The 16036-nt window shown below is 37.2% G+C and overlaps 1 protein-coding gene across 5 annotated transcripts in view; it reads right to left on the reverse strand.

The window, feature by feature from the left end:
• The window catches only part of kcnh1a (potassium voltage-gated channel, subfamily H (eag-related), member 1a), a 73127-nt gene that overhangs the window by 33095 nt on the left and 23996 nt on the right, over positions 1 to 16036 (reverse strand). For all 5 annotated transcript variants that reach the window (XM_046071335.1, XM_046071333.1, XM_046071332.1 and 2 more), the window contains 4 exons: positions 14035 to 14192; positions 11684 to 11955; positions 7543 to 7742; positions 4706 to 4958 (listed from right to left, as the gene is read on the reverse strand). In XM_046071335.1, coding sequence (XP_045927291.1) covers positions 4706 to 4958; positions 7543 to 7742; positions 11684 to 11955; positions 14035 to 14192 — 883 coding nt within the window. The remainder of the gene's footprint in view (positions 1 to 4705; positions 4959 to 7542; positions 7743 to 11683; positions 11956 to 14034; positions 14193 to 16036) is intronic.

Here is a 16036-nt window from a genome sequence, read left to right on the forward strand (position 1 = left end):
ACTCCTTCGGCAAATGACGGCATTCAAAAATCCCGAGTGATGGTGTCTTTACACTTAAGACCCGCTTCTGGGCCCGTGTGATGTCGTTTTTCCAACTTAGCCCGCTTCTCTCTGTTCTTCCTCGGTGCGGTCTGGCGCTAAAGTGAGCGCACACGGCAGAGACAACTGGATGCGCCAAGGGTCAAATAGCGCTGCTTTAAGGTCCGTATTTTTTATGTGGGCTACAGTCTATGGTAAGGAGGAGACATGGTTGAGAAGGGCGGCTTGACCAGAAACCATACTTTCACTTTTTTCCTGTGTTAAACACAAACTCAATATAGAGTTTTTTTCTTCGGTTGCGTATAGAACGCAAGTAACGTTCTGTTTCAAAACGTTATTCACTAGTTTTATTTTGAAAGCGTAACCGGACGTTGCGTATTTATTGTTGCTAACTTGACCAGAAGTTATATGTTTATTGTTTCTAACTTGACCGCCGAGATATAATTTTTTTTAAACTTTCCAAATGATCTTATGAGCCATTAACAACTCATATATAAATGGTTTGTCATGAAAATAATACTTAATTTATAAACAGTGAACTGATCATGTATAAAGTAAGAAAATGCAATTATTAAGCATATTATAGATGAGCTTATTAATAAAGATTATAACATGTATAACTATGTTTATAAATGACTTACTAATGTGTATTAACGTATGAACAATAGTTTATAAATGATGAATTAAAAATGTACTAATACTTAACAACTGCTTCATAGTGTGTAGATAACAAAGAATAAAACATTTATAACTGTTTATGAATGACTTACTAATGTGTATTAATGTATGAATAATGCTTTATAAATGATGAATTCCGTATTTACTAATACTTAACTAATGCTTTAAAGTGTGTAGTTATTATAAAGTGCTACTGTTAATTCTCTAATGAGGCCTCTTTTATAAATTGCATATAAGTTAGCGAATGGCTTTAATAATGGTTGATAAATCATTTAGTAATGCTTGATTATCAGTTATATGCCTTTAATGAAAACAAATTTTGAAAAAAATGTATTTCTCAAGTTTCTTTTATGACTTATCTATTTTTTTTCCAGCTATCTCTTTAATCAAAGACATTTTTCTCTCACTGGCCCCCTCTGTGTTATAATTGTTGTAAATTCTGCTCTTTCTTTTATCTGCATACAACTACATTACAAATTATATACCATTAATTGAATGTTGAATGCATTTATAAATGCTAAATAAGGAAGTTGAAGAAAGGTGTTACAATAAAAGCAACCTCGGTCTTGTCTTTTTATGTTGTAATAGTGTAGTTATAAATGCCTGTGATCCATGTATACATACCAACAGTTTGTGTCAGTTTCTAATACGTAATCATGTCTGCAGTTATTAATGTTGTATAAGTTGTTAATAAATGGATTTTGGTCCAGATCGTCTGCAGTCTTTTTCCTAGAAGTGGTCAAACAGACCAATCACATGGATTTTTTACACCCTGTTAACCCAAAAGTTGTTCTTATTAATGGTTGTTCTGTTCTATAAAACATTTTGTTAACAATTTATTAACCACTTACTAAGCCAGTAGTTGCAGCTTGTAATCCTTTTAAAAAGGGTGCTTTATTCCAAAGTGATACTGATTATTTATCACCTATGTCAGCAGTTCATTTTGCCCCACATGCTGTCATGCTCTGCGTGTTTGTAATTTTAGCATACAAGAGAACTGTAGCCAGTACTGCTTTCTAATAAATCACCATTTATAAAGTGGGTTATAAGCTGTAACTAATGCTTTAGTGCTACATATAAGCCATTAATAAGAACAACTTTCAGGCTTGCCAGGTCATACTTCTCCCAGGAAGGTTAAAATCAAGGGCAACTAGACTGAAAATCTTCAACCATGTCCAGTTGCCCTTAATTTGAACCTTCTTTGGATCTTCAGCATGACACTTGTCTTTTTAGCTAGCATTTTTAAGGGACTTTCCAATTAATTAAAGAACTAGCGAAAAAGACAAAGCAAGTGTCATGCTGGAAGAGGATGGTTTTACAACCTGGCAACCTGAAAGTTCTTGTTATGAATGGCTTTCAACGGATTTAATATAACTTTCTAATTTAAGAAACTCAAGTATTTATAAGTGCTCAACATGCATTTATCATTGGAGCAGCACAGTCGAAGCTGACCAAACATGTTCTCTGTCATGTAGAGAATTATTTTAAGTTTGAAAGTCTCAAACATGACCATAAAATAAATATTATAGAATAACAGAAAACAAATTTGGTTTTAAATGACCGACAACATTGATTACTTCTTGCAAAAGCAATAATCAAACTATCTCTGATATCTAGATGAGTTACAATAATTTATTAAATTTAGAGCTGCTGTACATATTTGTAGAGTAATCTGAGGGATGAGAAGTCAAACAGCACCAGTCTGATGATTAGATGAGATGTTCTCTCTTGTTTGCAGGTGCACTTTACATGTCAGCTATTAGGCTAATGGGAATTTTATTCACAGTAGGAACTTTTTTTATCACGTCAGGCTCCCTTACAGTCTCCATCCGGGTCAATGATATTAGCTTGACAGGAGCTTGTTGCAAAGAGAACCAATGCTATAACTGGGCCTGCCAGAGCATGCCATCCATTGACTCAATCAATCATGTGCAAAATAAAAGGATTACATTTTTAAAAGAAGACTCTGACTCTGGGATTTCACCAGGCCAGTATAAGCAAGGAAGCCTTCCTCAGATCCCATCAAAGTGCAATGGAAGAGGAACTGGGCTCACAAATATGAGAAATGTCAAGGGAATTAGCGGTCGGTCTAGTTCATTCCTTATCAATATGCATTAGGTGTGGGTTACTACAGCTGAGAGTACTTCATAGAGTCAGATAAGGTCCACATTATACTCTGAAGTGTACTCAGAATCAGCTCTGACCATGTGGAAAATCATAATCACTGTTGGAGAAAATGTTTCAGGAAATCAGCAGCTTATTTAAAAACATGCTATTAAATGAAAATTATTTTTTTTTAATTTGATTAAAAAAATATTAAACCTGCAACAACTGATTTTTCCCCATCCACTTGGGAGAAGCTGATTTCTATAAATTAATCTTTGAAGTACATTTCCATTTAATCATTTGGCAGATACTTTTATCCAAAAAGACTTACATTTGAGGAACAACATACAATCACCAGTAAAATAAGATCTATGAGCAACCATAGAAACTGTGGTTATAGTTTATTATGTTAGATAGTATTTTAACAAATACGTTTTGAAATTAGTTTCCGTGACTTTACATTTATTCTTAGGACATTATTATTATTAATTTTTATATTCTTACTCTTTTTAACCATGGCTGCTGTTAAATTAGTGTATAATGCTGCTGCCAGTGTTGGTTGTTTCTTTTTATTAGAGTCAATTTGGGTTGCATTTCGGATCAGGTCTAATTATCCCCAGGTCTATCTGGGGCGGGCCTCTCTTTTTTGAAAATACATTTATGCACGTTGGGTGTGGGTCCGTTTCTTTCCCTTTATTTTAACAGGGCTAGAGCTGAAATGATTGGTCAATTATTCTATTAAATCAATCTAAACTAAATTAATTGACAACAAATTTTATTGTTTCAATTATTTTTCAAGCAAAACAGCCAAATGTTTGTTTGGTTTTACCAAACTTTCTTTAGGTCTTTGAACAAAAACATTTTGTAACTACAATGCAAACCCCTTTTGTGCTTGAGGACAGTTTGACTGTTCTTTCAAGGATCTCAGAAGTCCTGGGTATGTGTTTATCAAACTACAAAAAGTCAAATGTTGGATTCAAGTCTAGTCAAGTCTAATCTAATCTAATCCTTCACTGACAAACAAAATTAAAGCAATTAATCATATTTCTTAAAATTGTCTTAAAGGTCTCTTATGTTGGTTAAAAGTAGATCCTAGATGGTTGCAGATGATTGTTTTAAAATGACTGCAAAACATTTAATTGGTTGTGGTGAATAATGCCATAGTACTTCAGGTTAAGGCAGTTTTAGCATATTATTTGATTTGGGCATTTGGGCATAGAATATTAAACCACTTTTATCTTTTCTTTTTTAGCATATATCGGGGTGCAAACAACAAGACATAAAGCTGGTATTGGTTTTGTTTGCTATTGCTATCCTTTTCCATTCATCTTCTTTGTGTACTCCTGTCAGTGTGGTGGCATATTATCCATATTATATGATTTCTCCAATGCACTTTTTCTAACAGCTGCTGCATTTGTTTCCTGCTATAGTTACTTTTAGTTATTTCAACTAATTTCCTAATATTTCATCCATATTTATATATTCATATATGATAAATATGATTAGTTTGCTGTTCTTCTACTGGAGATACTTGGGATTTCACACAAATAAAATTATCTAGACCTAAGTAAGTAAGTGACTTATGTGATAAATGTGTCTTATTCTTCACACTCAGTGAATAACTTATTCCTGAGTTGGTTCTTTGGACCAAGTTTAATTCACATAAATTTGATAAATATTGGCCCTGTATCCATGAAATTTCTTCAGCACAAAGGACCACAACTATTCAGAACAAATATATATTTATCAAAACAGTGCAGAACACTCTTTTGGGTCAAACATATTTCAAAAGTAAGCTCTCAAATTGTGTAACACATTAAGGCACACACATCGCTTAGGAATCCACCTTTCAAGACAATTTAAATAAAAGCGCTCAACTCACCTAAAATGGCCACCACCTCGTCGTCCTGAATTACCTCCAGTGATCCCGATACCACAAAACAGAGGCTGTCCACACTTTCACCAGCATGGTAGATCAGGTCACCAGGGGCACAGTGGATGGTTTGAAACTCCATGGCCAGCGCTCTGAGACATCCATCGCTGGCCAGCCGGAAAGCCGGGTGCTCTTTAAAAACCTTCCGGTTGAGATGAACACAAATATCTGCTCTCATGTCCTTCGGACAAATCTGCAACACCTGGAGATGATCAAAAGTAGAAAGAAGAGCTGTAGATCAAAGGAAGGCTGAATGATAATACTGAATTTTACTTTCGAGCTGGTGGCCAGTCTTCAGCGGATCAGACTCCATAATATTTAAGTTTTTTGAGATGATCACTCTCTCGCTTTAGGCATCATAGAATCAAATGTTGCCAGGAATTGACCAAGGGACATGGCAGACCTCACGTTCGACGATTTAAGTAGGTATATAAGGTAAATCTCCCTCCCGAGAGGAAGATATACGCCACTTACCTGTATACAGGCACCACTACACCTCTGTGGCCCTGCCATTTAGCCTTACTGCCAATTTCTCCCAGTAGCCTGGTTTAAAGTCCATGGGCCAAGAGGGAACAGGCAGGCGGGTTCAGCAGGAGCAAGACTAATGTTGCATGTGTAATGGGTCACACAGCGCAAAATTTATTTTTTGGCTTACTGTCTGTGCTGGATGTACAATTTTAATTAAAGTGACTGGGTGGATAGTTGGATAAAACCAACCAGGGAAATTGATTTTTGTTCCTGACACCCCACATTCGTCTTGTTGGGCTACCATCAGCTGATATTGTGTAGTCTGAAGTCGCCGTTATCCAACACCAAGTGTAAATAAACTGATTCTCTGCCTCTGAACACAGCCGAAAGGTAGAGATTACTTCCTCAGCATAGATATCTACCTAAAAAAGGATAGGTGTGGGAAAGGGAGACTTTTAAAAACTGAGACTATTAAAAAAAACATGCCGCATAATATAGAATCATTTTTTTGTAATCTTCACTGAACCTTTTTAGTCATGAAGAGAAAAAAGGTCATTACAAGAAGCTGTTTTATGACACAATATTCAGCTTAATAATGTTAAGGTCTGTCTGTGATATTTGTCCATGCACACATTTTCCAGTGCACACCAGGAATTGAGAGTTTTCAGAGTACTTTTTATTGCTTTTTATTATTTTATATAGTCAACGGCAGTTAAAGGTGAAATCCAGCCTAAATATTTAGTAGGTACTTCTTATATTGCGTATGATTTTGAGAGCTCATTAAACAAATGCACTCTAAAGTTTCCAATTAATTTCTGCAGTATCAGCCTCCAAGTTTTCATAAGGTAATATTGTTCTCAAAAAATAATTAACTGTCACTAAGAAGCCTAGGTGTATTTATACCACAGACAACAGATTTGGAGCTTCTTTCTTTTTCAGGAGCTCTGTGAAATACTTCACTAGGAGTAAATATGTCCAGTATGAGTTATGTTTTATAGTGAAGTTTCACATGAAGGTCACTTGGAAGCTGCTACCAGCTCAGAGTCCAGCCGCCTCTCTGCTGAGTGTCACTGAGTGGCAGCATGTTGTTCAAGTACACCTAATCAACAGGATGCCAGGCCGTCACGGGGATCTGCCTTTAAAACAAATCTCTTTGAAGATGAATGTCAAGCGGAGAGGGATTATGTGCCATTTTTAGACCCTTTTAGTGTGGCCTGAAGCCAGACAAATAAATAATATGTACATGCAGTGCAATCTTAACATATAAAGTGGACACAAGTAAATAAGTACAGATTAACCATCAGGGATCACATGTTTTCCTACTGACAAAATCCCTGCCTTATTAGAAGTAAGTAGAAGTAATGTTTCCAATTTTAGGTGAAACAATAACATTTTCTTTTTGGACAGGTAGATTTAAATGGGATGCAGTGATATGAATGTTTTCTGGCTTCAAATTAATCAGACCGGCATCAGTTCAATCTATCTGCTTCCACCTTTAAATGCTTAATTTCCACACACTCAAATCATTTTAGCATCTTCTGAATTCAGTAGGATGGCTGGTGGTAACTGTTGGTTAGAGTAACTATACGCCATACCACTGTCTGCTTTTGCTAATATTCTGCAAAACTGTGCCCCACAATAACCTGATTTAAAATGAACAATGAAAAACAACTTTTATATGTAGTGATGTTCACAGAGCATCAATAGCATAGGTTTGGTTTCAGAGGTGGGGGGATGCAATGAAATTTATTTATTTATTTATATTATAAATTACATAAATGATGCTGCATTTGTATACATTTTTAACAATCTCACAATTAATACATTGTGCTATGCTTTCCATAATAACGGTAGTCTACCCTATAACACTAACACAAATATAAGAAATACTGTGTTAACTGCTGGATTTTTAAAGGACTTGTTCACATTTTGTGAAATGTGAACAAATGCTTATATGCCTTCTTGTTACATGAGAAGATTAATATTACTCTCATGTCTGTCTGTTAAACATGAAGCTACAGCCAGCAGCTTCTTATCTTACCTTAGCATAAAAGCTGAAAATAGGGGGATAAAGCTAGCCTGGCTCTATCCAAAGGCGACAAAATCAACCCACCAGCACCTTTAAAGCTCCTTAATTAACATGTTATATCTGGTTTGTTAAATCTGTACAAAAACCAGTTGTGGTTTTACAAGGGGTTATGTTTAGATGAGCGTATTAATATTTTTATCAACTCAGCTCATCTTATCTGGATCATAGTAGCTTAAAAAAAAGGAAACCAGTAACCATAAGCTATTAAAGATGATGCAGTGTGACGTACCTTTTCAGTGTCTATACCCCGTGACATGGACCAGGTGGAGGCAATGTAGTCCATAACTCTTTCACTCAAGCCCTTGGGCACCTGATAGAGCTTAAGGAAGTCCCGCACACTGTTAATCATCTCATGGTAACGATTCGTGTTGGCGTACATCTGCTGGAAGATTGTTGTCACATTACCAAAGATGGTGGCGTAAAGAAGGGCTGGGAAAATACAGAGAAAATGAAAAGAGAGAAGTTTAATTTTAGTAAAGTTAAGTCCAAGATTATGTGTTGGCCTTGAAAAGGACCACTGTTTGGGTTGGAGGGAATTTACTGTACAGTTTGCCATTGAAGCTGATACAACATATAGATATCAACCAAGTTTTTAGATGCTTGTATGGACTTTACTTCATGAGGAAAGGTAAACTATGTGCTAAAAACAAATATCATTAATAAATACAGATCTATAGCTATCATATACTATAGCTACAAAATAAATGTTTGAAATGCAGAAAGGTAGGCACTGATCTGTTCATGATATTTATTAAAGGGATTCAGCGTTTGGCTTAATGCCACTACTGAGGAAAGTGTAACTTTTTATATTTGTTATTACGAGGGTTTTAAACCCAGGGTCACATAATACTGCAGTAGATTTTAAGATTAAACATGGAAATCGCCAAAGCTGTATTTTAAAACACAAAAAAAATCTACAAATCAGGGATTACGAAGTCATAAAAATCTCCAAAAGTGGTATTCAAGGACATAAACAGTCTCCATGGTAAGTTTCATCTCCAAAGCTGTATTTACCAGTCAAAGCTCTCACAAAAATCTCTAGGAATAGGGTTACATCAACATAAAATCTCCAAAACGTGGTTTACTCACAGGCCATAGAAAGTTTTTGTCTAACACTGGTTTCCTTTATATACAGTATACACAACATCACATATAAGACCAATAGTGCCTTAAGATTTTATACTGTTTTATGCGGTAAGCGCGTTAATCAATCATGTAAAAAATGAACACTTACTACTTATCATTGCCTCCAAATAAAATCAGCAAAAACTCTCGCGAAAGGGGAAAAACTATTACAGCTTCATATTGAGTGTGTGTGTGTGACCGTCCAGCCCCACGCAGTTACATCCTACCTACTAAATCGTGATTTTTTTCTTAACTTGTCTTGCGATAGAAGAATTAAAGAAAAGGAAAAGAACAAGTATAGCACTGCATCTCTGAGGTGGTTGGATGGTTGAACTGGTGCAACAGCTGGCGTGTGTGCGTGGATCAAAGCCATCAGATGTCTGCTCTGTGTGTGTGTAGTGTTCTCTTGGCAATGGGAGCCCTAATTAGCCCTGCTAGAAGGGACGGAGAGGAAACATGCCAGCCACACATTTCAATTATCCTCAGATGATGACAGTAACCTGTGCATGCGTTTGTTTGTGTGTGTTTGTTTATTTCACAGCGCACAATCAAAGTGTAGAAAAACAGCACAGGGAATAATACTAATTAAAAAGTGCTCAAAACTCCTCAAGGGTGAGGATAACCACAACTCTCATCCTTTCATCACCATCACTCATTTGTGCAACGATTTTATCAAGCGTTGCAGTGTGATATTCTTTATCATCCAAACACAATAAAATATGCTCGTGTTTGTAACATATACTCACGCTGCACATTTGCAGGCATCAATCGCAGCAAATTAACAAATCAATTCAGGTTTTAAAAAGGTCTGAGCCTATTCTAAATCTAAGATGATTTGAAAATTGTCTCCTTTTGAAGCTCCCAAAGTTTTGGGATGACTGCTACCTCGAGCTTCAGCGCAGATGGCGACGTTCACTTCTCTGATAAGCAGAAAAATGCTGTTACAAAGGAAACTCAATCGGTCCCCGTGGAACGGAGCTTCATCTAGTCCCCAACACTTGCTGACGTACACAACTTCGTCGCAGTGTTGCTCTGCATCCAACAGCTGGCTTGTTTGAAGGTAGTTAAAATACAGTTGTCAGAAACTCAAGCCCCAGGCCATCAGTTGCTATAGAAACAGGACATATGTATAGTGCCCCCCCCCGAAATCCCTCGTCACACTGTGATCTTCTACTGCCAGCACAGATCCAGCGCTGGTGGTAAAAATAGAACAGTATCAGGGCATCCATATTTCATAGAGAACAGCCATGGACTACAGTAGATTGCATCTACAATAATCCTCCTGAGGCTGTCTGCTTTTTAGATATTTACGCTGTAAGATGATTTGTATCTCACAATGAAAAATTTAGACAAGTCTCTAGACGAGTTTTGCGAGTTCCCCCCGAGAGTGTATTCATAAACCTGAACAGCCAAAAAGGTAGAGGTGTGGGGGGGGGGCAATCATCCTCTCGCCTCACGGTTGAGATTGTGGCTGAAAAAAGTACAACGGAGGTGAGGAGTGATTGCAGAGGGATCGGAGGGAGCACTGTGCTAAATTGATTGGACTGTGTCAGTTATTGCTTCGAGGTGTTGCTCTCCGTGTGCAGTCACACATAATGGCACTGCGTTGTACACTGTATTATGAGCCACACAAGCAGAAGATCCCTTATAAATGTTTAATATTGAGATGTGGAAAGAAGGGCGTGCTGTGAAAATCTGCCTCCTTATCAGATTAGATGTTTTGTTAGTTAGGTTTCTTAATGAAATTATAAGCTGGTGCATTGTTATTTATGTCTACAGCTAAACTGGAAACTTCTGTGTGTGTATGTAAACCACAATAGATGACATAAATAGATATCGTTCATACTGTTAACGTATTTTATAACCTTCTTTTTCAGATATTGATGTATTTGATGGCTGTTTTGTTCTGAAGAATGACTCGTGTTTCAGTCAACCAAAACATACACATTTACAGGGTTTAAAAAATGCTATTCATTATACTCCTGCCTCTGAGGTGTAGCCTTCTTATTCACTGTTTCAATTGTTTGTTTGAGGCATTTCAGAAATACTGTAAACTTGTGAGTGATGCATCACGCTCCAGAAAATCTCAATAATTCAGCATAATATTACACAGCAGACTGAGGTAATTAGTCTAATGTAGGCAAGAATAACAGAGCTCCTGCTGTACTGTATTAAAATGGACTGAGTGAAGTTGACAGCAGCGTTGAAAAACTGAAAGAAAGACTGGTGGGAGCTAAGTTTTGAACTCATTCTCAACAGCTTTCTTAATTTTACATTATATGAATTGCATCGCACCTTGATATAGTGTATCAATGTATTTATTTTATACCACTTCAGTTTCACAGCCTATTGTACTCTATAGTATTTCCACAAGAAGCTGTTCAGTAACACTGGTCAAAACAGTAAAGTAGAAGCCTGCAATGTTTTTGATTTTCTCAGTGATTTAAAGTCTGGGCCAAATGAGCCAATCAGAGCTTCGTAGGAAATACTGAGAACCGGGATGCCATTTCTTGTGCCAGACCCTGAAAAATACCTTTATCCATGAAAAATAGCGACAGGAAAATTGCCTCAAAAACTGTGACATGTGGATGAGATCAACGCAGATTTACACCTCAGTCCTTTCTTTTCTTTTCAAATTCACAAAATGAATACCATAAATTAAAACCGAGTAAGACATTAGCTATGCAACAACCATTATTGAAACATTTTCACATCAAAATGAAACATTTCCAATCTTCTTTGTGAGAATTATATTTTCATACTGTGCTGTATACCATTGCAGTTGAACATTTCAAGCAGTAAATTCAAATTTCCACACCTGAAGGGAAGATGACAAAATCGACATATGTAAACTGAGACTGTGTCCAATAAGTACATGTGCTTTAAGCCTGAATTGGAGATTTCACGTGTGACTTTGTCAAATGACTGTGCAGCAGGCAGTGAAAGTGAAAGTGTGTGTGTGTGTGTGTTGAGAACACAGGCAAATGATGGTATAGATTAAATAAAAAATGCAGTCAGTAGTTCTGGCACTGAACTATATTCAACCTGAGCTGCATATTCTAGGTTACAGGAGAGAAATATTCATCTAATCATCTGTAAAGTTCTATTTTCTGAACACCTATGGCTCTATTCATAATTCATTTATTCACCTACCTCAGTGGATTGTGGTTTTAAAAAGCATAGTTAAACTGCTCATGTATCATGTATCTGCTATACTGGATGGAAGATAAAACGCCTCCACTCACATCCAATCATCATCATGGCCACGGCAAATATTTTCTCTACGTCTGTCGTCGGGGCGATGTTACCGAAGCCAATGCTCGTCAGGCTGGTCATGGTGAAGTACAAGGAAGTGATGTAGACAGAGTGCTTGTTCGGCCCGCCTTCCCACTTCCCTGAACCGCTGGCGTTGAAGCGGTACGGTGTGCCCATCGTCTCAGCCAGGATGTAGAGCCAGCTGTCCATGCGCACAATGTTGGTTTCTTCATCAATAACCTCGTAATCACCGATGCTGTACCTGGAGTGTGGAGAGGTAGAAATGGTAAGGACATAATAAATAATCAGTTACGTATTAGTCATTGTATTTCACAATGGGGTGGATTTATCAAACAGTTGCAGTGAGGAACTGAAAATATGTGGCACACTTTGTAAGTTCAAATCAACACTGAGGGTCTACAACCATGCTAGCAGCTCTGTGAGGCTGTCCTCAACCACAGTCAAGCTAAATGTTTAGCATCAGCATGCTAACATGTTTACAATGACAATGCTAACATGATGATGTTAAGCAGGTATAACGTTTACCATGTTCACCGTCGTGGTTTAGCGTGTTAGCATGCTAACATTTGGCGCTAGTTCAAATGTCAGAAAATCCATTATTATAATTCATCCTGGGGGAGTTATGAATGTCCCTGCCAAATTTCATGGCAAACCATCCAATAGCTTTGAGACATTTCAATCAAAACCACAAATGTGCAACTCATTGTGGCACTAGAGTGTCTGTCCAAAATCTGGTGCCAATCCTAAATTGTTTGTGTATTTCATCTACACCCGATGGAGTTGACTATTTACATATGAAACATTCTGTGTTATCTAGCTTCTTGGAGAAAGCCTTTGAGAAAAAAAAAGATACCTTTCTGAATATAAATTAGGTGAATCTGATGATGCAGCAAACATCATCTTGTTGTTTTCCTTCCTCTTTCAGTTTCTGGGTTTAGGGTGATGTGGTGGACTTTAAAAAGGAAGTATTCATATCCGTGTAGTACGTCGGTCCAGCCTTTTTTGCTTGTGATCCCTGATCACAGGATGCATGTCTCTCAGCTGTAAGCAGTTTTTCCTTCATCAGGCTGTTTCATCTGAATAATTTTCTGAGGCCTAAGGAGGTAAAACTCTACAGTATTTCATAAGAAAAAAATCAAAAAAATAAACAGAATTTCGTGTAACAGGATTTATATTTTCTCATTTACTACCCTGGTGATCATGCTTGATGATGGTTTAACTTTTCTCAACGTGACGCCACGGCTCGGTGTGTGACCATGGCAACCGCAGAAACCACACTGAGGGAAACGATACAGGAGCTATTTTTATTGGTATCTGAGTCTGGTTTTGGAGCACCAGCGTCTTCATTCATTCAAGTTTCATTATACTGTCTGGGCTAATAAAAAATTTTCATCATGTTGCTTAGAGCCTCTTGTGGGGTCCCGATTTCCAGTTTGTGAACCACAAACATATTTGAAATCTTGCATATGTTTGAAATCGTGCTGACGGACATAATGCTCTGGTTGATGTTTTCTTTTGATTATGATTATGTTACTATATTACAAGAAGATGTCTTGTAATCCTAAGAGGAATGAGTCGTGTTTTTTCATGACATAAAAAACCTTTTAACTAGATATTAACATACGTGTTAAGTAGTTATTTAGTATAGTTGGAAATACATGATAATATAAACATAAAAGGACATCTGCAAATTTAAAAATGGTGTTCATCAACAAACATATTTTTCCTGTTTTTAAATGTATGCAGGACATTAAGTTGTCATGATGGCATCTGCGTCTGTGTGTGTGTTTAGACATTCTCATAAAAAACATAATAAATCAAACATAACACATGATGGAAACTTAATGCTTCCACCACACTTGCCCCCTGTAGAGTAGATGATCTGATTAGACTTTGGAGGCTCGCGCTCCATACATTTGCATATTAATGAGGACAAACTAATTCTCTTGAAACCACTACACCTCTTTCTGGCTTTAAGGTAAAAACATAGAGTTTTAATGCGTGAAAACAAGCATGTTGACAAAAAACAACTGCTAATTAATGCATTAATTAGCTAAATCAATGGCCTCATTATATTAATTGGCTCTGCTATTAATGTATCACAGGGCTGGCAGGACATAGTAGTCTACCAGAATGTGTTATGTAATTTATTTGCACAATGAGTATGAGTAAAGATTTTAAAACCTGAATACATATTCTGTATATAATATAATGCACTATAATGGCAGGAGAACAGTGGCGGGAATAGGTGGAGATTGTTTGATGAACGCTAAGTAAAATGTAATAATAAACTAATAAAAAATACATGTCATCAACATACCAAATGCAGGCCAGCCAGTGAGCAGCCAGTCCAAAAACGCACACAAGCAGGACCAGTACAGCCGCCCCATACTCAATGTAGTGATCCAGTTTACGGGCAACCCGACCCAGACGGAGTAGCCGGACCACCTTCAGTGAGCTGAACAGACTGCTGATCCCCTAAAAGAGGAATGAAAAAGAGAGGCAGACATCAGAAACAATATTTATAGAAGACAAAAACAATACTTAATATACAGTGTATGTTAAACTGCTTGAACTTTGCCGACAGTTTGGGATTTAAAGTTAATGTTACCGAACACCTGAATGTATATTAATACCACCAAGATGGTGTCGCTCTAATACACGGTAAAACTTAACTTTAAGCCCCCTATTTAGTATTTAAAAGCACTATATCAACATTTAAATGGTTTATAAGGCATTATAATGTAATTGTACTCAGCTATAAGGACATTTTAAAGCATTAGTTAATGTACAGTATTTGTCAGCAATTTTAACTTCTCCTATGAAGGCATATTTTATGTTAGATAATTAGAATATCATCAAAAAGTTGATTTATTTCAGTAATTCCATTCAAAAAGTGAAACTTGGATATTATATTCATTCGTTACACACAGACGGATATATTTCAAATGTTTATTTCATTTAATTGTGATGATTAAAAACTGACAACTAATGAAAATCCCAAATTCAGTATCTCCGAAAATTAGAATATTACTTAAGACCAATACAAAAAAAAGGATTTTTAGAAATGTTGGCCAACTGAAAAGTATGAACATGAAAAGTATGAGCATGTAAAGCACTCAATACTTAGTTGGGGCTCCTTTTGCCTGAATTACTGCAGCGTGGCATGGAGTCGATCAGTCTGTGGCACTGCTCAGGTGTTATGAGAGCCCAGGTTGCTCTGATAGTGGCCTTCAGCTCATTGTTGGGTCTGGCATATTGCATCTTCCTCTTCACAATACCCCATAGATTTTCTATAGGGTTAAAGTCAGGTGAGTTTGCTGGCCAATTAAGAACAGGGATACCATGGTCCTTAAACCAGGTACTGGTAGTTTTGGCACTGTGTGCAGGTGCCAAGTCCTGTTGGAAAATGAAATCTGCATCTCCATAAAGTTGATCAGCAGCAGGAAGCATGAAGTGCTCTAAAACTTCCTGGTAGATGGCTGCGTTGACCTTGGACCTCACAGTGGACCAACAACAGCAGATGACATGGCACCCCAAACCATCACTGACTGTGGAAACTTTACACTAGACTTCAAGCAACGTTGATTCTGTGCCTCTCCTCTCTTCCTCCAGACTCTGGGACCTTGATTTCCAAAGGAAATGCAAAATTTACTTTCATCAGAGAACATAACCTTTTTGTCTTTAGCCAAGGCGAGACGCTTCTGACGCCGTGTCTTGTTCAAGAGTGGCTTGACACAAGGAATGCGACAGCTGAAACCCATGTCCTGCATACGTCTGTGCGTGGTGGTTCTTGAAGCACTGACTCCAGCTGCAGTCCACTCTTTGTGAATCTCCCCCACATTTTTGAATGGGTTTTGTTTCACAATCCTCTCCAGGATGTGGTTATCCCTACTGCTTGTGCACTTTTTTCTACCACATATTTTCCTTCCCTTTGCCTCTCTATTAATGTGCTTGGACACAGAGCTCTGAACAGCCAGCCTCTTTAGCAATGACCTTTTGTGTCTTGCCCTCCTTGTGCAAGGTGTCAATGGTCATCTTATGGACAGCTGTCAAGTCAGCAGTCTTCCCCATGATTGTGTAGCCTACAGAACTAGACTGAGAGACCATTTAAAGGCCTTTGCAGGTGTTTTGAGTTAATTAGCTGATTAGAGTGTGGCACCAGGTGTCTTCAATATTGAACCTTTTCACAATATTCTAATTTTCTGAGATACTGATTTTGGGGTTTTCATTAGTTGTCAGTTATAATCATCAAAATTAAAAGGAACGAACACTTGAAATATATCAGTCTGTGTGGAATGAATGTATAAATTATACAAGTT

The sequence above is a fragment of the Micropterus dolomieu genome, linkage group LG15 (assembly GCF_021292245.1).
Source record: "Micropterus dolomieu isolate WLL.071019.BEF.003 ecotype Adirondacks linkage group LG15, ASM2129224v1, whole genome shotgun sequence".
NCBI lineage: Eukaryota > Metazoa > Chordata > Actinopteri > Centrarchiformes > Centrarchidae > Micropterus > Micropterus dolomieu.